Source organism: Panthera tigris, chromosome A1, assembly GCF_018350195.1.
Source record: "Panthera tigris isolate Pti1 chromosome A1, P.tigris_Pti1_mat1.1, whole genome shotgun sequence".
In the NCBI taxonomy this organism is placed as follows: Eukaryota; Metazoa; Chordata; class Mammalia; order Carnivora; family Felidae; genus Panthera; species Panthera tigris.
Window position 1 is genome coordinate 71,516,796 of NC_056660.1, and position 26,489 is coordinate 71,543,284.

General features: G+C 37.7%; 1 protein-coding gene across 1 annotated transcript in view; it reads right to left on the reverse strand.

The window, feature by feature from the left end:
• The window catches only part of NALCN (sodium leak channel, non-selective), a 316,988-nt gene that overhangs the window by 147,725 nt on the left and 142,774 nt on the right, over positions 1–26,489 (reverse strand). Inside the window, 2 exon segments of the mRNA XM_042979769.1 lie at positions 8,460–8,651; positions 15,078–15,245. Coding sequence (XP_042835703.1) covers positions 8,460–8,651; positions 15,078–15,245 — 360 coding nt within the window.

Genomic DNA, 26,489 nt, shown 5'->3' on the forward strand with positions numbered 1-26,489 from the left:
GAATTCACTTACCATGCAGGAGAATGGGAAAACAAATTGTCAAGTGTTTATATAAATAGTGCATTATAAATATAATGCAATATATAGTTGCATATTATACTGCAAGGAAAATAAATTTTAAAAAATTACATGTACTCATCGGTAAATCTCACAAACATAGCAAAAAAGCAATTAGCAGAAGAAACAGTATAATATGAGACCATATAAGGCAGGTTTAAATTATGCAAAAAGATACGTGATTTTCAGTTGATGCTTCTTTATGCATTAAAGCATAAAGGAATGCACTAAAAGCCTAAACACAAAATTCAGAAAAGTGTTTCTCTATGAGCAAGAAGGGAGTGATGAAGAAGAGGCATTCAGGGCCTTCAGATGTGCTCTAATGTGCTTGTCAAGCTGTGTATGGCTACAGAAGAATACATTTTATTATTCTTTGCATGTCTGAAACATTTCATGAGAAAATAAATTAATAAAGTCTGAACTAATAATTCTACTTTTGAAGATAAAATGTATCTTGACTTGAGGCACCTGGTGGTTCAGTCAGTTAAGTGTCCGACTCTTGGTTGCAGCTCAGGTCATGATTTCATGCTTGGTGAGATCAAACCCCATGTCAGACTCCACGCTTTCAATATGGGGCCTGCTTCAGATTCTCTCTCTCCCTGTCTCTCTTTGCCCCTCCTCTGCACACTTGTGCTCTCTCTCTCTTTCTCTCAGATAAATAAACTGTATATATATGTATATATATATATACACATACACATATATACGTATATATATATACACATATACATATATATGTGTATATATATACACATGTGTATACATATATATGTGTATATACATATACGTATATATGTGTATGTGTGTATATATATATATATATATACATACATATATACCTTGACTTTATTAGAAATGTAATCAGACTCTCTTAACTACATCTGGCAAAAAATGCAAAAAAATTAAGGAGCAAGTTGTTTCTTTACATTTCTCAGTAATTCTTTCAGTACAGTTAAAAGCCATTTTGGTGGCGAGAGAGGGAAATTAATTTGTAATTAAGTGTTTTATCTCATTTACTGCTTATATTGTATAACTGCATTGGATATGGTTTTATAAGTGAAAACTCAACAGAGCAAGTCATTTGCATTTAGAGAATGCAAATTAAGAAAACATACGAAATACATAATATTAAAATACAAGTACCTGCTCTCATGGAGGGTAGTTTATTGCTTCTGAATAAAAACTCCCCATTGGAAGAACTGAGGAACAAATGAGGCCCATGGATTATGACTTTAGTGAGAGTTTACAAGGAATAAAGATATTGAGTTGGTGAAAGATGTACAGTGGATATTTACTGCATGTGTTTTAGTAACTTAGAGGCAACTTGTTTTGTACAATAAGTGGAGAGATAAACTGAACAAAGCCTTAGTGAAACTGTGCGCATAAGCTTTTGTCAGGCAGCTATGGGAAACACACAATTTGTTTTTATTTTGTTGAAGAAAGACTGGTGGCTCTTTCCTGTGCCAACCCGTGGTCCTTAGGACCTGCACAGGCTGTTCCATCATGAAAGGTTAATCTAATTGTCCTCCTTCTAACATAAGCTATTAGTCCCAACAATAGTCCAGAACTACAGGATCCTGCCTCACAGCAGGACTTGATCTTCCTTGGGAATTCTACTTAGCAGTGAAGTGTCTGTTTGGTCCAAATTAGAAGAGAAAGTTATTGGTTGAGATGACAAAATGGTTTTATTAAATTCTATCAATATATCTTCCTCCCCCCCACCCCCTCCATTAACAAATGTCAAGCTTCTCTTCTCCATCTCATGGGACTGTATGCTGAGGCTCCACTGGTTGTTTCTTCCCTGACCCTCCCAATCACTTGGATCCCAAGGCATTGGCATCAGCATCATGGTACATGCTTTGGGAGAAGAGAGCACGGTGCTGCCACCCTCAAGATACTTGAGGTCTAGCAGAGGCAACAGGAGCTTGCATAAATATTGATGGTGTGTCACAGAAAGTGACGACTGCCATAAACAGAGGGGGAGCAGGAATCCACTCTGTGCCAGGCCTTGTGCTGGCTTCTCTGCTGGTACTATTTGGACATCTTGGGAAGGAGCTGAAGCCCAGGTGCTTCAGGCGAGAGAAATTAAACACCAGTCCTTCTCCTACCACGTGTCTATTTACATGCCCACAGGGTATATCAAAGCTTTAGAGATGAGAGATGTGAGAGAGAAACCTTGTCCAAACTCTGGGTCTGACCGCTGTAGTGGTTTTGTGGTGTTTCTCCAATAGCCATCTCTTCCCACATGACTCATCTAAGCCAATCCTGTTGGCTCAGCCATCTTGTGAATGATTTGTTTAGGAACAACCAAGTTACCCAATCCTGCCAATGAACAGTGACAGCAAGTATGCTGGGGGAAGTAGAAAATGGTACCAGGAAAAAGTGTCCTTGCTCCTTGAAGATGACCCTCTTCTTCCTCAAGATTTTATCACAAATTCTGGAAATATTGCATCCATTTTGCTAACACACGAAGACAACACATGGAGAAAATAACTGCAGTAGTTTTCTTGGGCTGCTGTAACAAAGTACCAAAAACTAAGTGTCTTAAAGCGAAGGAATTTATTATCTCACAGCTCAGCAGTCTGAAATCAATGTATTGGCAGGACTATCCTCCCTCTTAAGGATTCTCCCAACGTTTTCTAGCTTCAGGTGTTTTCCAGAAATCCTTGGAGGTCCTTGGTTTATAGATGCCACTCCAGTCACAGGGCTGTCTTCTCCACATGTGTTTTCATATCATTTCCCCTCTGTGTGTGTCTGTGTCTGTGTCCAAATCTCTTCTTTTTATAGAATGAATATCAGTCATATTGGATTAGGGCCCAATCAGTCATATTGGATTAGGGCTCATGTTAACTTAATCACCTCTATTTCCAAATAAGGTAATATTTTGGGTTACTTAAACATATATTTTTGGGGCACATAATTCAGCCCACAACAGAATTTCAGTGAAAGATTCAGAGTCTTGGCTTTCTGGTTTACCTAATCTCAAGTTTTGTGAGAAATTTCCTAATTGTTCAAGTTGATTGGGGTCAAGATTTCTGCTACTTCCTGCCAAAGCATTCTGATAGAATTATGCAGACATTTCAGATGGGATAAGGGTTAGGGAGATGGAGAGTAAAGGGGTTCCCAGAGGAAGGGGACAGCAGTGGAAGAAAGAATCTGGGATGTTGAGCCTGATACAGTGTGGAAGGATCATAGAAGTTTTCTTTGGTCTAGCATTGTTATTCATTCCTCTGTGAAAACCTATTCACTGGGAAGTGTTGTGCTAAGCATGGAGGGTTTAATGAGCAAGATAGATGCCCTCTCTGCCTTTGGAAGATGTGATGGGGGAAATCCTGAAATATGAGCCTAAAAAGGTAACTGGGGATAGAGAAGATACTGAAAACTCTAGCAAAATGTGTGGTATCGTGAGGGAAAGGAAGACCTTGAAACATTTTAAACAGGAGAGTTCCAGGAGACAGTTTAAGTTTTGCTACAAATGGAGAGGGGTCGAGAAGTGGCCAACTGAGGCAGAGACCCATTAGGGAACTTGTGGAATAACACAAGTGAAAATCCTTTAGGACCTCTCTGCCTTCAAGTGTTTCAGGAAGTAGCTGGGGTCCTTCAGTGTGGCTGGAGCTCTGTCAGAGGGTCAATGCAGTGGGCAATCACTTTGTATGCCCAGGCTGCTGTTTTAGGAATTCACATGTTCCTGTCAGGTCCTCTTAGAGGGTTTCACAGTGGGCTGCTGGGCCCAAGATACAAATCCAGTCAAACAGTGTTTAATTTCATATCCAGTCCTATTTCCTTAGAGAGAATATGCCACCCAGATGTCTGGGTCAAAATCTGGTTCACGAAAGAGCCACAGAGAAGCTCTTTTCCAGGCACAAAGACTGAGGCTGCTTTGCCAAGTCAGGCTGGCTCTGCCTCTGCCTCTGTTGGATTCCTTCAAGATGGGTGTTCTCCCAGCATCTCTCATGGGCGCACATAGTTTATTCTGCATTCCATAGCTCTAAGTACGTATAAGAAAAATCACATGATGCATCCCAAAGTAAAACAGGAACTTGAAGACTCAGCACTTGTTTTCATTTTTACTTGACTCCCACCATCTCGGAGGCTGGTGCCTGCTAACCATATCTTGTGCACTTTGGCTAACACCATAATTAACCAACCTACCACAACACCCAACCCGTGGATAATGAGGGAGATGCTCTATAAGAAGGGAAGGGAGTAAGACCCATGGAGGAGTGTCTGAACAGAAATCTACCATCGACTATCATGTGTTTTTAACCATCTTTTCTGATGATTTCCTGTCAGGCAAGTAGCACCAACGGACGATGCTTTATGTGACTGGGAATGATAATGACTACTTTTTGTAGCTGCAATGTTTTCAACATTTCTTGCAAAATTTGATTATTTTTCAGGGATTTAATGCATAATGCGTTCATGTGCGAGGAAAATTCTACTCCTAGTCATTTCACACATTTAGGCTGTCAACCCCGTCAGCTGCGGAATCACTGATTAGGGGGCCCCATAGCTGCCTGGCTGCTTTCATTAAGATGGTCAAAGTAATCAGGCAGAAAGGCACAATTGAGTAATTGGAGACCTGAAAACGTAATGCTACTTGATTACTATTATGGCTGGAAAATAGAGCAAATCCCAAGGGGCTAAGTCGGGTGGCTCTGAAGCAGCCTGATCTTTTATACAGAATCTAATATACCGACTTCAAATATATTGTATTATATAGAATATAACATTTAAAAATGTTTCTAAGAGTTGGATTTTGTATATTTTGTATGTATGGTATATTATTAAATCCACATAATGGTATGAGGAAAATGCTATTGTTACCTACATTTTAGATGTGAAAAAATAAAAGCTTAATGACTAATTTGTCTAGTATCATATAGCTAAGAAGTGAGGGAGCAGTGATAAGAAATCAGATCTGTATGACAAGAAGTGCAAACTCTTATCTGCGATGCTTCCTTATTATATTAAAAAATTCTTGAAAATACCTAAAATTTCTCTTTCTTTTTTTCTTCTTCTTCTTCTTCTTCTTCTTCTTCTTCTTCTTCTTTTTTTTTTTTTTTTTTGGTAGCTCATTTAGTGGCAGAAAGTCAATCTGACCTAAGACTTATTTATTGTCCTTATTTATTCTTCTTTGCCCAAAGGCTGATGTTTTGCTAAAGAAACATTTGTGTATTGATTACAGAGTGCTGACTCAAACAAATTAAACCAGGAAGGGAGTGATATCACCCTTGTACAAATATCTAGAATATTCTGAACTCCAAAAGCCATCTGACTCCAAGAGGCTTTGGCTAAGAAATATAAAATCGGTGATGTGAGATTAGAGGAGACAGTAAAAGATGAAGATAAGATTTGAAGTTAAGAGAAGATTGTGTACATAAAGAAGGGGACTGGGGGTGGTTTTCTTTTTAGGATCCCCTGTTCCTAGAACAATGGCTGGCTCTAAGTGGGCCTTCAATACTGTGTGCTGAATTAACCTGGGCTCAGAGATGGACTGTGACAATGACAGTCTCAGTGTCATTCTGAATGATGCGCTCTGCAATTTTCATTTCCCCAGTGACGGGGCACACAAAGAGAAGGTGGGCTTAGTGACATCACTGTCATCTTTGCTTGCATGCCCCCAACCCTGAAGAAGAGCTGAGCCTCTTGTTGAAGAGTCTGGCTCCAGGACAATAGCATCCTATGTGGCCCGACCCCAGGCACGGGAGAGGCTCTGCCCCACAAGCTCGCAGGGTGGGCTGCCATCCCCACACCACATTTGGTGCACAGTCTGTCTCTGGAGGGAGATTCAGGCAGAAACTCGGCACCCCCCACTCCAGGTGGCCATGCTCTTAGGAACAGCCACATTCCTAGCCTGGGTGCTTCTGTTCTGAGGGTCACATCAAGAGGCCTCGGCTGAGGCACTTTTCCCTATTCTTCCTGCCACAATACACTCACCCATCTGACACTCACCCGGTGCTGTTCAGTGTGGAAAACGGAATGCTGGGAGCCAGTGGCTTGTACTGTGGTAGTAGGAAAATAAAGACTGGCTGTGACTCTCAGTTTGGCTTGCTGTCCTACCTCACCACCTCCATGCAGGACGTGTCAACACTTGTCTAAGAGCAATCCTTGTGCCTATGCTCTGGATACCCTCTTCAAGAACCCTTTGCTATTGTCCTCTGTGTCTCCTACATCTTCAGCCTCACCTTCTACTTGCTTGTTCTCAACGAACATTTAAATACAACCACACTTTCATCCAACTTAACCCTTCCTTGGTCTTATGTCCTCCTCTTACCATTGGCCTTGCTTTCTCCTTTACTTTCTGGAACAAGAAAGGCTCACCGCAGACCTTTAGCATATTCTGTCCCCAAACCCAGGACACTGTGTTCCTCCACTTTGATTGTCTATGTACAGCTGTTCTTTAGTGACTGTTCCAAGAAGCCTACTTAGACGTTTCCATTCCTGGTTACAGATCTTAGTTCTGGGTTCTCAGAGCACCTCGTGCCTGCCTCTATCATGCTTTGCATTTACTTACTTGGCATGCCCTTCAACTGAGAATTTCCTGAAGACTGGGGATATAGTCGTGTTTCTGTCCTAAGATCACCAAAATTGTCTGGCTCTTTATACGCACTCAACAAAAATGCTTGGTGATGCATAACAAATTTAGCACGATATTAAAAAAAATAATAACCAGCCTATATAAGTCTACCATTTTGAGTACAGACACCTTTGCCTTCAAAGCTTAGTTTTTTAATGTTTATTTCATTTTTGAGGGAATGAGCATGAGCAGAGGATGGGCAGAGAGACAGGGGGACAGAGGATCTGAAGTGGGTTCTGTGCTGACAGCAGCGAGCCCAATGCAGGCTCGAACTTGCAAACCATGAGATGGTGACCTGAGCTGAAGTCTGACACTCAACCGACTGAGCCATACAGGTGTCCCACAAAGCTTATCTTAAAAAAATGAATTAGGGGCGCCTGGGTGGCTCAGTTGGTTAAATGTCCGACTTCGGCTCAGGTCACGATCTCACCATTCGTGAGTTCGAGCCCTGCGTCGGGCTCTGTGCTGACAGTTCAGAGCCTGGAGCCTGCTTCAGATTCTGTGTCTCCCTCTCTCTCTGCCCCTCCCCCACTCATGCTCTGTCTCTCTCTGTCTCAAAAATAAATAAAACATTAAAAAATTTAAAAAAATGAATTATATACTGTTGTTACCCCAAGATTATTCTTCCCATATAAATGGGTATTTCAGCTTATGGTGAAAAAATACGTATTTTTTTGTCTTGGTCATTACATTTTTTCATGTTTTTAATTCCACATGGAGTTAATTTCAGAATCCTTGGTTAGGGGTTGTATTTTCTACATGAATTCTGTTTATGATTGATTTTTGACTTCCTCTTTTAGCCTAAGTGAATTCCTGATGATAATGCAGAGGCATAAACTGGAGAATTTTCCAAAGACATTTCAAATCTGAAGAGTTTATGAATTTTCTTACATTGAAAATCAAAAACTTCCTTCTAGATTGTGCTTGACATTAAAATCTATGAACTGTAGGGGCACCTGGGTGGCTCAGTTGGTTAAGCGTCTGACTTTGGCTCAGGTCATGATCTCACAGTTCCTGGGTTTGAGCCCCGCATAGGGCTCTGTGCTGACAGACAGCTCAGAGGCTGGAGCCTGCTTCAGATTCTGTGTCTCCCTCTCTGTATGCCCCTCCCCCGCTCTCACTCTGTGTGTGTGTGTGTGTGTGTGTGTGTGTGTGTGTGTGTCTGTGCGTGTGTGTCTTTCTCTCAAAAATAAATAATAAATATTAAAAAAAATTAAAAAATAATATATGAACTGTGAAACAGATTTTGAAATGTCAACTTTCACAGACACAAAAAACAAATTTTATTTTAAGATTCTGCTAAGGGCACCTGGGTGGCTCAGTCAGTTAAGTGTCTTGACTCTTGGTTTCAGCTCAGGTCATGATCTCACAATTTCGTGAGTTTGAGCCCCATGTCAGGCTCTACACTGCTAGTGTGGAGCCTGCTTGGGATTCTCTCTTTCTCCTTCTCTCTGCCCCTCCCCACTTGTGCTCTCTGTCTCTCCCAAAATAAATTAATAAACTTAAAAAAAAATACTCTGCTATACTTTCATCTATAGCTACTAAGAACTCTAGCTTTCAACTGGACTGGTTTTAGCCTCTCATTTTATTAGACTATTTCCAGAATTTTACAATTGAGGTATAATCTAACAGTGTTGAAAACGGGCTCAAGTGCCTGCACCCTGCAAAAGAGACCATTTTAAATATTAAAACTGAATTATTCCAAGTTATCAAAAATATGCCAGTATTTTTGATCCACTGTTAAAGGGATATTATTTTGATGTTAACCATTATTGCTAAAATGGGAATGATGGATTAAATTGACTGCAGTTTTTATCCTTACCCTTGGAAACGTTGTAAACCTGTCCAGTTCTTCAACAAAGCAGAACATCTGAAGACTAATTGCTGACATAACAATCAAGAGGCTGGCAGTAAATACGACCAAACTCCCAAGCTTTTTTCCAGGACCAAATATCTTGTACACAAAGTCTTCTAATGCAGGTGAAATCTTAATAAGTCGAACTACCCGAAGAACCTGTTGTGGGAGAGGAAAACATATGTACTTGATCATTTACTCACACTGAATCTTAAACAAGTTCACACTAAAACCTCATTTTTCACAGTACTTCATAAAATCACACTTTTCCATGTGAGTAGCTACAGACAAAAAGTAACACTACAATAACTAAGATCTTGGTGTATCTCAGTGCCTGCCTTTCTGCCTTTTAGCCAGAGCTCAATAAATCCTGAATGAATGAAGGAAAATGGTGGTAACAAAAGCTTTTTTTACATATAATGTGATAATTCAAAGTGCTATTACTCTTTCTTTCTTTCTTTCTTTCTTTCTTTCTTTCTTTCTTTTTTAGAGAAAGAGAGAGGGCATGCGAGCTGGGGAGGGGCAGAGAGAGAGAATCCCAAGCAGGCTCTGTGCTGTCAGCACAGAGCCCAACATGGGGCTTGATCTCACAAACTGTGAAATCATAACCTGAGATGAGATTAAGAGTCACATGCTTAATCGACTGAGCCACCCAGGCACCCCTCAAAGTGCTATTAACTAATACATATTGTTGAAATACAATTGATATTTTTCTCATGTTCAAATGTAGATGAAAGGCTTAATCCAACATTAGCTATATGTCTCATAAAACAAAGCTTCCTATATATTATTGTACATATAGACTTTTTCTTTTAAGAATCTACTATCAAAGAGTCCTTACTTATGCCTGAGAGTGATACCATAATATCCATCCTATCCTCTCTTTAAATAATAGAACTATCAGAATTTTAGCCTAACAAGTGGCTAGCAAGGACTATAGACTACATTTTCCAGCCCCACTTATAGCTAGATGTGGCCAGTCGACTAAGTTCAGATGTAAGGAACATGAAAAGAAGCAATTTTTGCAACTTTTGGCACATTTAATTAAATAAACTTGCCCTGGATACTCTTTATGCTTCCCTCTGGCAGGGAAATTGAAATGAATGGAGTAGTCCCTTTGGACCAGAAATGGAAGCCTTGTATGGAAGCTAACAGATTCAATCCACCTCAATAGGCAGGCTTCCTGCATGACTGTGTGGAGCAGAGCCACCTACTTTCCCTGGACACCCACCAACTACTGGAGAGAAACAAACTTCTGTCTTATGTAAGACTTGCATTTTTAGATCTTTGTTATATCTAAATACACACACATATTTAGATGTTTTGCATATATATAAAGGCAACTCTCCATAGCTTACTGATTAATAAATTCACTTGCTCTTCACTTTAACAAATACTGATTAATTATTATGTGCCAAACATTGTGTTGGACAAATAAGATTCAATGTTTATAAATTACAGAGGGAGTATAATATAAAGGCAAAGCTCCTAAGGGCATATTTATAAGATTAAAAGTATAATTTAGTATGTAATTCAAGGTTGAAATATAAAACACGGAAAAGTAGCAATTTTTCATTAAGTCTGAGATGTCAACATTTTTATATGTGCCTCTGAAAAATAAAAAGTGCTTCCAATTAAAGAATGGCATATCACTGATTATAAGACAGATTCCAGATTTAGAGATAGGAAATAGGAAAACAGGAAAACTATGGTCTTGGCACAAATAAACTATGGTAAGTGGAAAGGTTGTCCAAGATGGTTCGATGAGAGCTTAAGGTGACTGTGAATGCTTTTTAGTAGCAGAAAATAAATATTCTTCAATAGAGTAAGAGCAGGAAATGCTTTTAAAACCTAGTTTTTAGGGGTGCCTGGGTGGCTCAGTTGGTTGAGTGTCTGACTTCGGCTTGGGTCATGATCTCACAGTTAGTGGGTTCAAGCCCAGTGTCAGGCTCTGTGCTGACAGCTCAGAGCCCGGAACCCGCTTCGGATTCTGTATCTCACTCTCTCTTCACCTCCCCCGCTCATTCTCTCCTTCTCTTTCTCTCTCTCTCTCAAAAATAAACATTAAAAAAATTTTAACCTAGATTTAATTCTTACACATATAAAATAACATATGTTTGGATTTTTCCAGCATCCCTAGCTTCCTACTGTTCCTGATTTTCTTTTGACAAATCATTCCTGCTCCACTCCTGGTCCATGAGGACCAGAAGGGACTCTGTGATGCCCATGATCCAGGCCGGGAGGGAGTATTCACGATGACCTGAGTCATCCTCAAAACTTTTGTTGGACCTGTAAGAGGTGTGCCATTTTTCATTCCCAATTCACATTACTGTGAGCACCACAGAAATCTTGAGCTCTGGGAGCCATCTTTGCCACTACATGGAGCAAAGCTAGCTTAGGAATAACTGACACAGAAGAAAAGTGAGTGAGGAAATAGACTGAGCCCCTGTGATACCATTTTAGCCTCTGCATCATGCTATACTTGAAGACACTCTTACTTCCTTAGACTTTGAATTAACAGAATATATTGTGGTGAAATAATAGGAGTGTCTACAGAATCCAAATGTAGCCACATGACTAGTAAACTAAATGGACACACATGTAAAGAAGTTGAGAAAATGTATATTTTCTTCTTCCTAATTTTAATTCCTCCTTGCAATACTGAAAAAAGAAAATTCGTGTGAAAAATCATGTTGTTCCGAGTAAACATTATGCTATATACATGGTTAAGCTACCAGTTTTCTGTTTGAATTTATATATATTCCCAAATCCGAACATATTACACTCAGGTCATCTTTCCAAGTAATAAGCAAATAGCTTTATCATAAGAACTATTAAAATATTCACATTCATATTAATATCCTGAATAATTATATGGAAGGATTTCACATTCTTATCAGATTTGTTATTCTCAGATATAAATGATTCAGTATCTAATTGTTAATAGCTAAAATGAGCAAGTTTACAGGAACAATTTAACTGGCTTATAGCTCAACTTTCAATACAGTGTGTTCTCTCCACTTGTATTAAAATCATATTTAAAAGATTGTCTAGGGGCGCCTGGGTGGCTCAGTTGGTTAAGTGTCTGATTTCAGCTCAGGTCATGATACCGCAGCTCGTGAGTTCGAGCCCCACGTCCGGCTCTGTGCTGACAGCTTGGAGCCTGGACCCTGCTTTGGATTCTGTGTCTCCCTTCTCTCTCTGCCCCTCCCTTGCTCATGCTCTCTCTCTAAAATGAATAAACTTAAAAAAAAAAAGAAGATTGCCTAAGTAATTTTGAGCCTTATCCCAAATTCTAATAAAACATCCTATGCACATCTGTGCAATTTTGATAAATTAAAATTTCATTAGTTGGAAGAAGCAGAACTTAACATGATTCCTACATGGCCGATTTGATCAGCATTTTCAAAGGGGAAAGCCTGCATCCTTGGAAAGGCAAAGTCCTTATCAGTGACTCTAGTTACGCCTTTTCATCTATTTGGGGATAAATATGCTTTTCACTCTGTTTACCCAATAAACCCTTTTGATTTGGTGCTTCCACAGACAGGAAATAAAGTAAACCATCCTCTCAAAGATAAGCACTGCAGAACATTTTGTGGTTATTTCCAAAGCATATTTTCCTGGTCACATTTCTAAGTCTATCTCTTCAAGATCACTCTGCTAATTACAAGTGAGATACTTCAGAAATTGTATGGCCAAGAATATGGACTATGAAATTAAATTTCTTAGTAATGCGTTTCCATCACTTGTTAGTTATGTGGTCTTGAGCAAGTTATCAAGTGTCTTAGCACTTCGGCTTGCATGCATGCTCTCTGTCTCCCAGGATTGTGGTGCCTAACCAATAGCATGATGCTCTCGGCCCAGTGCCCAGCACATAGTAAATGCACAATAAATCCCAACTGATGTCATCATAATTATCCGGTACATCAGAGCTGTAGCATTTTGCAACACTTTATTTCTTCCTACAGGACAATGGTGCTCTATGCTCATTCCAGTCCAACCATGCTGGCCTTTGTGCTATTCTTCAAACACAGCAAGCATGTTTCCACCTCAGGACAGTTGCCCTGTGGTTCTCTTGGCTTGCCCTTTCATTTCACTCAGTCTCTGCTCAAAAGCAACTTCTTCAGAGAGGGCTGCCATGAGCAACCTATCTAAAATAGCACCCCACCCTCAATCTCCATCCTTTTCACCCTTGTTTCTCCTTTACTGCATTTCTAGAACTTTATTCCACATTCTTTTGTATCCTTGTTTGTGAACTATTTGCCCTCTAGAATGTAAGCTTACTGAGCTAGGGCTCTTCCCTGCATATTTACCTCTGTCCTCCGTTTCTGGAACAGTGCCTGGCACATAGTATGTGCTCAGTAAATATCATTTGAATAAATAGATGAAGAAAACCAATGATTGCTCTCAGAGATAACTGATGTTATAAAGGGAGTCATTTTGTACTAAACCGTTGACTTCACTTAAATACGAAAATGTGAAATTCACCGCCAACACAATGAGGAAAGGCCATGTCAAATGAGAAATGTGAGGACCCACAAGGGAGATCAAAGTGGACCCACGAAGAGCCAATCTGCTCAAGTCAGTTCTTATATGTGAATGTGCAAAAATCTTTGTGACACTTAAGCTTCTCCACAAAACAATCCAGGCAGTGTTTAATTATTTCATTAGGGAAATATAAACATGGTCAAACAGAGAGAGATACAAATGAAAATCACTTAACCATTAACATAAATTAAACTGTTATCGATTATAATCCAGAATCAAAGATAACATTAAAGTTGCAGACTCGGGGCACCTGGGTGGCTCAGTTGGTTAAGCGTTCTGTCTCTTGATTTCAGCTCAGATCATGAAATCACAGTTTGTGAGTTCAAGGCCCACATCGGGCTCTGTGCTGACAGTGTGGAGCCTGCTTAAGATTCTCTCTTTCTCCCTCTCTCTGTCCCTCCCCTACTCTCTCTCTCTCTCTCAAAAAATAAACTAAAAAAAAGTTGCAAACTCACTGAGTTTCATACTATGTGACTATGTCTATATATATATAAAACTATTAGAACCTTGCATGCTAATTTTAGGTATTTTGGGAAAAATTGACTAATATAAAAAACTAGACATAATGACTGTTAATAATCTGTAATAATTTGGTTTATTTCTTTCCTGTCATTTTTCTATTTATAGGTATTTTACATATAAATATATAGCTATAGATATACATACATATAACATATATATGTTATGTAATTTTATACTGTTTTGTGTTTAAATAAAATATAATCATATTATTTTAATCATGTCTCTGAGTAATTACAAATTCATCATTGTCATTATTTTTGTGGTCAAATTCGCATATGACTTGCTAAGCTATTCCTCAAATGTTTACCATTTTAAAAGTTCTCATTTTTTTAATCTTGTAAACAATTCTCAAATAAATATCTTTAGATTCAAAGATTACTCTATTTCTAACTTCTCACTAAAAAATTATCTGTGAGAAAGTATAGAAATTTTAAAGCCATAAATATATTTTGTATATGTATCCTTGCTTAAATAGGGACCAATATTTTTTTTTAATTTTTAAAATGTTTTTATTTATTTTTGAGACAGAGAGAGACAGAACATGAATGGGGGAGGGTCAGAGAGAGAGGGAGACACAGAATCTGAAACAGGCTTCAGGCTCTGAGCTGTCAGCACAGAGCCCAACACAGGGCTTGAACTCACAGAGTGAGAGATCATGACCTGAGCCAAAGTCAGAAGCTCAACTGACTGAGCCACCCAGGTGCCCCGGGACCAATATTTTTCTTAACTTGGTTAACTTAATAGGTCTATAAAAGATATTTTGTTGTTTTGATTATCAAGCATATTTCCTATAATTATCAAACATATATATTAAATACTCATGTTGATTTTGTGAATCTAGACAGCAGTGCCCAAGAGCATACAATGGCATAATTGGGAAGTATATTTTGTACCAAGAGTTTTAAACATGTATATATCTCTTGCCCTACTCATCTCACTTATTATAACCAAGCCTAAGGATATAACCCAACAAATGACAAAGGGCTTATGTCCAAAGATGTTGATGTACTGAAAGCTTGAACCATATATCCTTTGTGATTTCAGTATGTTTGGCAATGATTACTAGAGGCCTACCTTTTAACCCATGTGTTTGCAGGATATTTGTTATCATTTCTGTGAATTATATTTTCATGTCCTTTCCCCAGGTATCAGAAGTATAGACTTTCAGGTTGCAGTCTGGCAGCTGAAGTTAAAACTGCTCTGAAAATAACAGCTTTGGAATCTCTAATAAATAAAGTCAGTGAAGTTGGAATGCATCTTTTTTCAGCTTAGGAGAAAATTTCATCTAAAACATCTCCACTGTGAATTTTCAGAAGTTTTAAAAACAATGCTATAATTTATGAATGCACTATTTTTGGCACTGAAGATGTCGCTGGGCCTATCTGAAGTTTGTGTTTATTATATAATAATTGTATATAACTATTTAATATAATTATGTATAGTTATTATTACATAACTGGTATTTCCTCTGGAAAGAAACAAATTCTACTGACAAATAGACGTTATTCATATTACCTGAAAGTATGTGAACTGAGAATGATAAAGATCTGGATATACATGAAGAGTAGTTCCAATTACTAGCAGTAGCTCAAATTTGTGGAGAGATGAGCTAATATATCCAGTAAATCCCAGACACCATATCTTCAGAAGTGCTTCCAAATCAAAAAGTACTGTAAAAGCCACCTGGAGGAACAGAGAGACAGGGAAATTGGAACGTAAAACTGTAATTTATTTCAAAATGCCTCATACATTTGTTAGTGTGTAAATCTCAGCTGCTGCTATATAAAATGAAAAGCCCACAACAATCTAGAATGACATGTTATAAAGAAAATGGTTTAGAAAAACACCAACTAGAACACAGAAGACCAAAAACATCTAAAGCAATCAGTAAAACGTGTTAAAATGTTAAATGTTTCTAAGTGGTATTATTTCTTTATTATTCACTATCTGATATTATTTAAAAGTCATCGTCATTTATTAAATTCTGTATACACAGAAAGTGTGCATTTTTCCATACTTTATATTTTCTAAAGATAGTTTCTATAATGCATATGGCATATTGTAAAATGACTTGCATCTTACTAAGCATCATCAAACTAAAATAAAAAAGTGTAGATCTAATTTATGTTTTGGGCCACATAAACAAGCAAAGAAATATGGATTCTATATCAAGCATTATGTGTGTGTATATGCACACATAAATTAATATATTAATATGATTTATGCCTAGAATATTAATTAAGAAAATTAACAATGCATATTACTATATTAATAAATTAGTATAACCATTTAATCTATCACATTAATTCTATGAATTTGCTATTACTAATACCAATATTATAAAAAGTACTCATAAACACAGCATGTTATTTTTCCTTTACTTGTCCAATGGGTAAAAATACTCATTTTATAAAAAAGTTTGCAACTGGAATGAAAGTGTGTAATATAAAATTAACTAATAATTAAAGAGCACAAGAGTGGGTGTTGGAATTAGTCAAACATATCCCTCGGAGAAGATACCAGATGATTTACTGGAAAATAGGAGTAGTGGAGAGCTCCCCTCTCTTATTCTTGGCCAACACAGAGCATCAGAAGGGATTTTTTTCTTACTCATATTACATAATAAAGGCCATATGTGAAAAACCTACAGCTAACATCATACCCAAAGTTGAGAAGTGGGAAGTCTCCCCCTAAGATCAGGAACAAAACAAGGATGTCCGCTTTCACCACTTTTATTCAACATAGTACTGGAAGTCCAAGCCACAGCAATTAGGCAAGAAAAAGAAATAAAAGGCATCCAAATTGGTAAGGAAGAAGTATAAGAACTAGAACAAACAACCTTAAAATTTTTATGGAACCCAAAAAATCCTGAATAGCCAAAGCAATCTTGAAAAAGAAGAAAATAGGAGGCATCACAGTCCCAGATTATAAGATAGACTACAAAGAGGTAGTAATCAAGACAGCATCATACTGGCACAAAAATAAACACATAGATCAACAGAACAGAATAGAGAGCCCAGAAATAAACCCATGATTACATGGTCAACTAATCTATGACAAAAGAGGCAAAAATATGCAGTGGGAAAAATACAGTCTCTTTTCAACAGTCTCAATTGTGTCAGAAAGTTGGATAGCTTCCATGTTGGATACATAAATATCTACGATTGTTATATCTTCTTGTTGGATTATTCCCTTTATGATTCTATAGTGTCCTTCTTTGTCTCTTGTTATAGTCTTTGTTTTAAAGTCTATTTTGTCTGATATAAGTACTGCTACCCTAGCTTTCTTTTCACTTCTATTTTCATGATAAATGCTTTTCCATCCCTTTACTTTCAATGTCCATACGTCTTTAAGTCTGAAATGAGTCTCTTATAGGCAACATACAGATGGGTCTTGCTTTTTTATCCATTCTGTCACCCTATGTCTTTTTTTTGATTGGAACATTTAGTCTATTTACATTCAAAGTAATTATTGATAGGTATGTACTTACTGCCATTTTGTGACTTGTCTTATGGTTGTTTTTGTAGTTATTCTCTGTTCCTTTCTTCTCTTGCTACCTTCTCTCAGTTTGCTGGCTTTCTTTAGTGACATATGTGGACTCCCTTCTCTTTATTTTTTACATAGCTATTACTGGTTTTTGGTTTTTGGTTATCATTATGTTTGTATCTAAAATCTTATGCACATAGCAGTCTATATTAAGTTGATGGTTGCTTAAGTTTGAACCCATTCTTTACTCTGCTCCCTTACACATTTTTATGTGTATGGTGTTATACTTTACATCCTTTTATTTTATGAATCCCTTGACCAATTTGTATAGATATACTTAATTTTACTGCTTTTGTTCTCCCTAATTTTTTTAAAAAAATTTTTAACATTTACTTATTTTTGAGAGACAGAGAGAGGCAGATCATGAGCAGGGGAAGGGGAGAGAGAGAGAGAGAGAGAGAGAGAGAGAGGGAGAGAGAGAGAATCTGAAGCAGGATCCAGGCTATGAGCTGTTTTGTTAACACAGAGCCTGAGGTGGGTCTTGAACTCACGAACTGCAAGAGCATGACCTGAGCTAAAGTCGGACCTCAATGACTGAGCCACCCACCCAGGCGCCCCTGTTCTCCCTACTTTTATTACTCCTACTTAGGGTCTTATTTTTCACTCAAAGAATCCTTTTTAACATATCTTGTAGAGCTGGTTTAGTGATCATTAATTCCTTTAATTTTTGTTTGTTTAGGAAACTCTATCTTTCCTTCTACTCTGAATGATAGGTTTATTGGATATAGTATTCTTGGCTACAGGTTTTTTCTTTTAGCACTTTAAATCTATTAGGACACTCCCTTCTGGCTGAAAAGTTTCTGCTGAAAAATCATCTGATATCCTTATGTGGTTACCCTTGTATGTAATGGTTTTCTTTCACTGATTTTATACTGATTTTATAGAGTTCTTTATTTGTCACTACTTTTTTGCCATTTTAATTATTATGTGTCTTAATGTGGACCTCCTTGGTTGATTTTGTTTAGGGCTCTTTACCTCCTGGATCTGTATTTCTGTTTCCTCCTCCAAATTTTCAGCTATTTTTTCCTTCAAGTAAATTTTCTGCCCCCCTTTCTCTCTCTTCTTCTGGGATCCTTATAATGTAAATGTTATTATGTTTGATGGTGTCATTGAGTTCCCTAAGTCTATTTTAATTTATTATTATTTTTTCTCTCTCCTGTTCAGCTTGATTGCTTTACACTCCTGTCTTTCAGGTCGCTGATCCATTCTTCTGCTTCCTCTAGTCTACTTATTCCATTTAGTGTATTTTTAACTTTATTTATTGCGTTTGTTATCTCTGATTGGTTCTTTTTATGTTTTCTTTCTCTTTGTTAGGGACCTCTTCACTGAAGTCTTCCATGCTTTTCTCAATTCTAGTGAGTATCTTTATGACTATAAATTCTTTATTAGGCATATTACTTATCTCCATTTCATTTAACTCTCTTGCTGTAATTTTGTCCTGTTCTTTCATTTGGAACATATTCTTCTGAATCCTCATTTTGTCTAACTCTCTGGGTCTGCTTCTATGTGTTAGGAAAGTCAGCTACATCTCTCTTGGAAGTAGTGGCCTCATGAAGAGTTCCTGTAGTGCCCTGCCGTGCAATGTCCCCTGCTCACCAGAACTTGGTGCTTCAAGGGTATCTTCTATTATGTTGTGTGTGCCCTAGTGTTATGGCTGAGTCTTTTTTGCCTTCAGTCTAGTCATCTCCAATTGCTCTTTTTGCCTGTTTTGGGCAGGTTTGGGTCCCTGTGTTGTTAGTGGGCTGGGCTGGGGCCACCTTGGACTTGAGTTGAGTCAGACCAGGTTTTGCCAGAGATGCAGTAGCACCAAACTGTAGGGTGCTTCCCCTGTCTTGTCCCCCGTAAAGTTTTCATTGATGGGTAGGACCAGCAGTCAGAGAAGATGTCTGCCCCTAACCCAGTGCTGGTGCCACAGTCAGACTGGTGTGTGTAGTTATCTTCCCCTCTCCCCAGGGTAGGAGTCGCCTTGGGGTGGTGCTGGCCCCTGTTGGGGCTGTTTACATACTGCCAGGCTGTGGCACTGCTTTGGTTGGGCTCCAGTCAAGAGTGTATTGAAGGGGGCAGGTCTACAAAAGAAGCATGGGTGGGGCACACTGTTAACAAATTAGGTAGAGAGTGTTGTCCCACAGGTATACAAATGCCTAAGCTAGGGGGTGGGGGAAGGAATTGGTGTCTGCCAGCTCTTTTGTTCTTGAAGTCTCCTAAAGACCCCTGCCCCTCTAGCACATGGTCTGAGATTAGTAAACAAATGTCCCTTCCATAAATCCCAGATGTTTTTCAAACTGCTGCTTCTATGCTGTATCTCCCTGGGGCTGTTTGTTGTGTTGTCCTTTTAAGGGTGGGGAGTCATTTTCCTATTGCCTTCCAGGCCCTCCCAGAGTGGAGCCTATTGACTTTTAAAGTTTCAATCCTTACACCCTACTGATTGTAAGAATTACTGAAATTAGGCCCTTCTGGTTCCCAAAGTCAAATTACAAAGATTCCTCTTCCTATGCAGGCTCCCTGTACCTGGGATGCCTGGTGTGAGGGTCTGTTACTCTTTGCTTTCCATGCCCAGGCATCCCTCCCTCCCATGGACAGTTCTCAAGGTCATTTAGCTTTTGACCATGTCTCTACCCTTCCTACCCTCTTCAATATGGCCTCTTCTCTACATTTAGTTGTGGGGACTCTGTTCTGCCAGTCCTCAGGTTGTTTTCTGGATTATTTACACTGATGTGTGTGTTATCTAGTTGTATCTGTGGGATCAGGTGAGCCTAGGGTCCTCCTACTATGCCATCTTACCCAGAAATCTTCAGTGTTTACTTAATTCAACATTTTCCTTACTGATTTATTGAAGGGTGGTACTTCCTTGATAAGGAATCATCAGGAAAAATGGTTAAGCACTTTGCTACTTCTAAAACAAGACTGCACTAACTATCCTTATGCAATACCAGTATTTTATTGGGCTTTTATGTCTATGAATAGATTCTCAAAGCTGGCATTGCTGGGGCAAAGGACAGGTTTGCATATTTGATATTTTAGAAAATATTAAGGGATTACTTTTAAAATGCTATAGTAAGTCTTCTGCCTTCCAGCAAGGTAGGAAAGGGTTTCTTGTCCTAAATCTGAAGAATCACCAGATGTAATCAAACTTAATCAAACCTTTGCTTATCTGTTCATATATGTATTTATCATTTGGATTTTTCTTTTTAAAACAATTTTCCTGTTCATAACCTTGCCAATTTTCTATGGTGGTGTTTTGTCTTTCTTATCAGTTTTTGGAGTTGCTGATATTAAGGACATTAATCTTTGCCCACTATATGAACTGCAAATATTTTTTCTCTAGTCATTAGTTTGATTTTTAACTTTGGTGGCATTAGTTCTACAAGCACTCTAGATTGTATATGGTCACATATATCTATATTTATCTTTTTAAATTTTTTCCTTACCTTTTAAAACAAAAATGGACTTCAGAAGGATTACTATCGAGGCTTCATATCCAAGAACACACTGTTTTCTATTCATTTGGACTGTGTTCTTTGATAAATCTGTGTTCTAAATTTCCCCCACAAAGATGTTATTGTTTGCTTGTGAAATTTATTTCTATGAATTTAATATTCCAATAACTAATTCAAATGTGTTTTTTTTACCTTTTTTACTTTTTATTTTTTTACCATTTCCACCTAGTTGTTCCACTGGAGAAAAAAGATACTGATTTATCTATATTGATTTTCTATACCTGCCATACTAGATTCTTCTATTAATTCTAATATTTTAAATATTATCTCCTGGATTTTAAAAAAATATGTACATTTTATCTGCAAATGAAGATAAGATTTGTTTTTCAAGACTTATTTTGGAGTTTGCATTAATTCATTAGCTATAATGGTACAGCTGTACAGTTATACACACCCAATGAAGTGGCAAAAAGAATCTATAATGTGCTCCTACTTTCAAAGAAAGTTTTCCAGCCTTCATATATAATGGTTGCAGTGGGTTTTGGTAATTAATTGCTACCATGTTTAAGGACTTCCATTCACTTCCTGTTCTACTTACAGGATTTTAGCTTTTAATTCATTGAGGCAATGGGATATATCACACAAGTCCTTGATGTTGACCATTTATGTATTCCTGGAATAAATCTTAGATGGTAATGCTAGCCTGCTGGACTTTATTGAATAGCACTTTATTTATAATATTTGTAGCTATTGTTATATATGAAATTCGTCTATAATTTTACCTGCCCTACCATTATCAGGATTTGGTTAAGCTTATGGTAGCTTTATCAGACTTACTTTGGAGTTTTCCATCTTTTGCATGATTGATAATTTCTTAAATAAAATAAGAATGATCTCATCTTTGAAAGTAGGTACAACCCATGGGAACTCCAAGTCCATGTGAGGGCGGGCTTGTGCTGACTCATTTACAGTAAAGCTTATTCTTTTTCTATCCATCTGGAGTCAATGTCAAGATTGAAGTTTTCCTCATCACATCCTTCTGAGGATGGACTTTATCTTTTTTTCATTAAAGCACAGACTTCATGTGTCCTATGTTATGTGGGGGTCTCTGTTCTGGCACCTCATGTTCACAGCCTCTTCTTCTACACTGGTTATAGCTCTTAAAATGGCAAGTTTTAGGTGACAAGGATATGCAAATGCCTGGAGGGTAGCCACTGGCATTAGTGTCCATCTCATGTTCCACACTCAAATCACACATCAGTTTTTGGCCTTGAGAATATTCCTTAATCTTTTGCATGTTCTGCTAAGCATTTACAATGTTTTAATATTTTAGATGTCACTTTTACTTGTTTCATAGAGACATGATTCTCAGCCACCTTTTAGGGCCACCTTGTATGTGTTTCCTATTATCAATATACTATCTGAGTTTGTGTTTAAGCTTTATTGGATTTTCTATGTCTTTTGATAAGAAAATTCAACCTGTACACATTTAATGTATCAAAATTAGACTTGGTCTTCTTTCCAGTTTTTTTGTAAGTCACTGCTATTTCATCTTTTAACTTTTTCTTGTCTTTTCTGACCTGGTCAAACTGTTGCTGATTTCTTTCTCCCCATTGTTAATTTGGACATTCTACACTGCTTTTCTAATCCCACGGTTCAATTCCCAACTGTCAGAAATCAATCTATCTTTTTTATTATCGCATTAATATGAAATAATTATAAGCTCCTCTCTCTCCCACATAAATCTGCTTGCTCACCCATCCCTCACACCCCCACCCATCCACAAATTTCATAGCATGCTTCTATCACCCCACGCTCCATGGGTGTCATACCCCTTCCTAAATCCTGCTTTTGCTGAGATTGTTTACACATTTACTTTTAGTTTCTTGAACCATAATTATTTCTTTTTTTTCCCTCAAAATTCTTATTTGGCATCTTTTTAAAAATCATCTTTCATTTGGATCTAATACCTACCTCTTTTCTTTCCTTGTCAGCTTCTCTGATCTACCTTTCCTTTTCTATTTTTCTGATACACTTGGGATTAGCATACTTGGGAGTAGTTTGCTCAGATAAATATCACAGGTTGCATACTCTCTTAAACCTTCTCTATCCAAAATGCGTTTTTAACACAGACATGGCAATTCTGGCTGCATACAGATTCTTTCCTCTTAACGGTCTATACAAATATTGTTTCACTGCCTTCTATGTTCCAATATTATAGATGAATCATCTGATGCAGTGTATTTATCTTGTTTTCACATGTTATTTAAACTTGTTCAGAGACTTAAAAAAATTTTTTTTTAATGTTTGCAACCAAGGAAGGTCACCAGCGTATGTCTAGGAATGTCATCTTTTTTTTTTTTTTTTTTTCATTTCATCACCCTGAGATTTAGTGACTCTTTTTGGTCTACTGATTTATGTTTTTCCTCAATTGAGGAACATTTTCCTATGTCATTTATTATTGCTTTTCTTCTATCCATTCTCTTTTTCCTCCAGGGGCTAATATATTAGTCACATTGAAGTGTCTAGTCTCTTTTGCTTTTTCCCCCTCATGATTTTTGCCATTTCCCTGATTGTTCTCCCCCCACTTGATCTCCTGTATAAATCATTCTTTTTTGGGGCACCTGGGTGGCTCAGTTGGTTGAGCATCAGGCTCTGGCTCAGGTTATGATCTCACGGTTCATGGGTTCAAGCCCCATGTCAGGCTCTGTGCTGAAAGGTCAGAGCCTGGAGCCTGCTTTGGATTCTGTGTCTCCCTCTCTCTCTGCCCACCTCCTGCTCACATTCTGTCTCTCTCTCTCAAAAATAAATAAACATTTAAAAAATTAAAAAAATAATTCTTTCTCAACATCAGCCACGCCCTTTTTCAGTTCATTTTTTGAAAATTTTAGCCAAAGTGTCAGAAAATTTGTTTTGTGCCTCAATTGCCAGTGCTTGAGACATTTAAAAAACAAAACAAAACAAAACAAAACCCTGCTATGTCTTCCATCAATTGTACTTGATTGGGAGACTCTCGTACTGATTCATCTTGGATTTCTGAGTTTCATCTTCAGTTTCTGCGTCCCTTTTATGAGAATAATTTTTCTTTGCTTGTTCATGACTACATGTTTGCTTTTTGTTTGTCCTTTATGCTTTCCTGAGCAATGATAAATGAGGAGTAGTAGGGGGCACTGAGGTTTTTGTGGTAAGTGACTTAACAACCCATGGCCCCTCTGATGGGCATCAAGGAGGGAGCTGCCCCATGTCAAGACTCTTATGGGCTGGTGGAATCCATTTCAAACCCCCTGTACCTGGAAGTAATACAACTTCTAGCAAGGCTCCTTTTCTGGCTCATCAAAGTCAGTGGCATTCTTCTGGCTCTCTCTGGACTACAAGTGACTACAGTGGGCAGGTATAACTTCTTCACCGGGTCAGGCCCAGGCAACAGAGGACCCAAATCTCTGAAATAAGTCCAAATAAATGGACGAGTCTTTTCCAGCCCAGGCTTGTAACAATATGAAAAAGTCCTCCAGACACTCGGGGGATCCCTGGAGAAACTGAAACACAGCCATGTGTGTCCTAAAGGTCCAATGTGCAGCCTGACCTGGCTGTCGTATTAGCAGAGTGAGCAGTGACAGGCACCCACACATCCATCTCTAAGCTTCACCTGCATTTTCAGAGTTTCATTCCAAAGGAAAGAATGAAATCCATATCAAAGTGTTTTTTTTTTTAAAGTAGGCAACTAGTAATAAATACCTGAAATATGTCCAAATAGATAATCAAATTATACATAAGCACAATTAATCACTTTAGTAACTTTGCATTTGCTATGAAAAAGACAGATGGTATGATCTCTTTAAAAGATCATAATTCATAATTAAATATGCACCCGGATCCATTTGGATTATTATTTGCTTAGTGGGGAAACTTATATGCTTTTCAAACCTACTAAGAGCCACTAGAACAAGATTTAGCAAATTGTTATGTGATTATATGTAAGTACTATATTCCCACTAATTTTCCTACTAGAGTTCCTGATTTCAATACTCATGGGATCAATACCTCATTTTAAACATAATTTGTTAATTATTAAAGTCTAACATTCTACTTCTGAAAAACAGTAATCCCAAAGTGGTAAATTTTTGTGAAAAATGTGATAAATGAAAATATATGTAACTTGTAACTATGGGTTATTCTGGTATAGGGAAGAACTACGTCAGGAACTAAAAGAGGGGTTTAGAAAAATTAAATTAGCTTACATGCTCATTGGCTATTTTAGTGTAAGCTAGAGGGTTTAGTGCCAAGATTTCACTTCAGAGAAATGTAACAGTTTAATAGTATCAGAGGCAGGGGAAAGCTATAGCCACCCTTCTCAGTGGATGGCACAAGCTTGTGTTGGTGAACTGAGCCTTGACAATAGCCGGACAGGGGAGGAACTTGCCAGGGTCATGCTGTTGGCCATACAAAAGGGCTTTCTGCAGAACCCAACTACTTGGAAGAACTGCCCATAAGAATCATCTAGAAATGCGTCCAGTCTCGGACTTTCTATAAATCCCAGGCAGTCAGCACTGCAACCCATGGAAGGGTGGGCCCCCACTTGCCATTCCTGGCCAGGGGATGCACTCACTGTTGCTGTGGTGCCTCGCTCTGCAGCCCCCACATGGACAGGGCACCCTGGGACCCTTCCTCTGGCTCTCATCTTTGCAGTACATTACACAATGTGTGAGTGTTTACAAGTTGAAACTCACCTTCTTTTTTAAGAGGGAAGGCAAGACTTGTTAAGAGTGCGATAAACTCTCCATAAACATTCTTGTCAAATTACTTGAAACAACTTGGAAATAATGCATGCAGAAAACAAAATATCTCTTTCTCCTTATAATTTTTTTAAATAAGTGTTTTTCAATCTTTTTTTTTAATCACCCCCTCCTCCCCAACCAGGAGTCATTTTAGATATTTTCTTCCCAATCACCACCCCATTGGAATTTTAATACCAAAGATATATATATATATGCATCTATATCTATATCTATCTATCTATCTATCTACACATGTCATGTACCTATCTCTGCTCTATAAATAGAAAAATTAAGAATTTCTGGCCTCTCTAAGAACCAATTTTTACCTCTTTAGAGGTGTTTTCACCCCTGTCGAAAATGCATATTCTATAGATATATCTGGTTTGATGTCACCATGGCAGAGTTTAAGTAACATTTTCAGGAATGCAGGTTATATGAGTTCTTTAAGCATCACATTCCATCACTTCTTCTCCAAATTTTCATTTTGTAATAATACCTATGGAATTTAATATGTACTGTAACAAACCCTCTTGTCCTCATCAATATTACCAATAATGGAGTTCAGATTTAAAAATTAAAAGAGTTGTTTTAAGAAACAGTATTACATTTGTTTCCAGGAAATATTTTTTTCGGGTGAAAAGTAGGAGAAATTAATTTAAAATGCTTGTTTTCTAAAAGAAGTTGTAATTGGATTTGTGAGACTAGCAGGTAAAACAGGAAGATGACTGCCAAATTTCTGAAGCTAAGGAGAAAAATAACCACGTGGAAAATGACATGCATAATATAAATGCAACAATAGAAATCGTTTTGCCCTTTTAATTCGATGAATAATGTATGACCATTTATAGGTGACAAATTATAAATGAGCTGATAGTACCGTACAGGTCTGAGAAGATAAAATGGTAGAGATACCACCCACATATTGGAAAGATATTTGAAATATATCATCCAAGATTTCTGTTGTGGTCTCTATTTCATACTTTCAAAGAAACATAACGGATATTATGAGAAAATGAAGGCAAATTTGTCACAAAAGAAGATTATAGGACAAAAATCATGAGAAATTCAATTCAGGTAACCTATTCTCCTAAATGAAATACAGATTAAATAACACCAAAATAAAGGATTATTTGCATCATTCTACAGGTGTCTGTAAATCACCTGCTCTT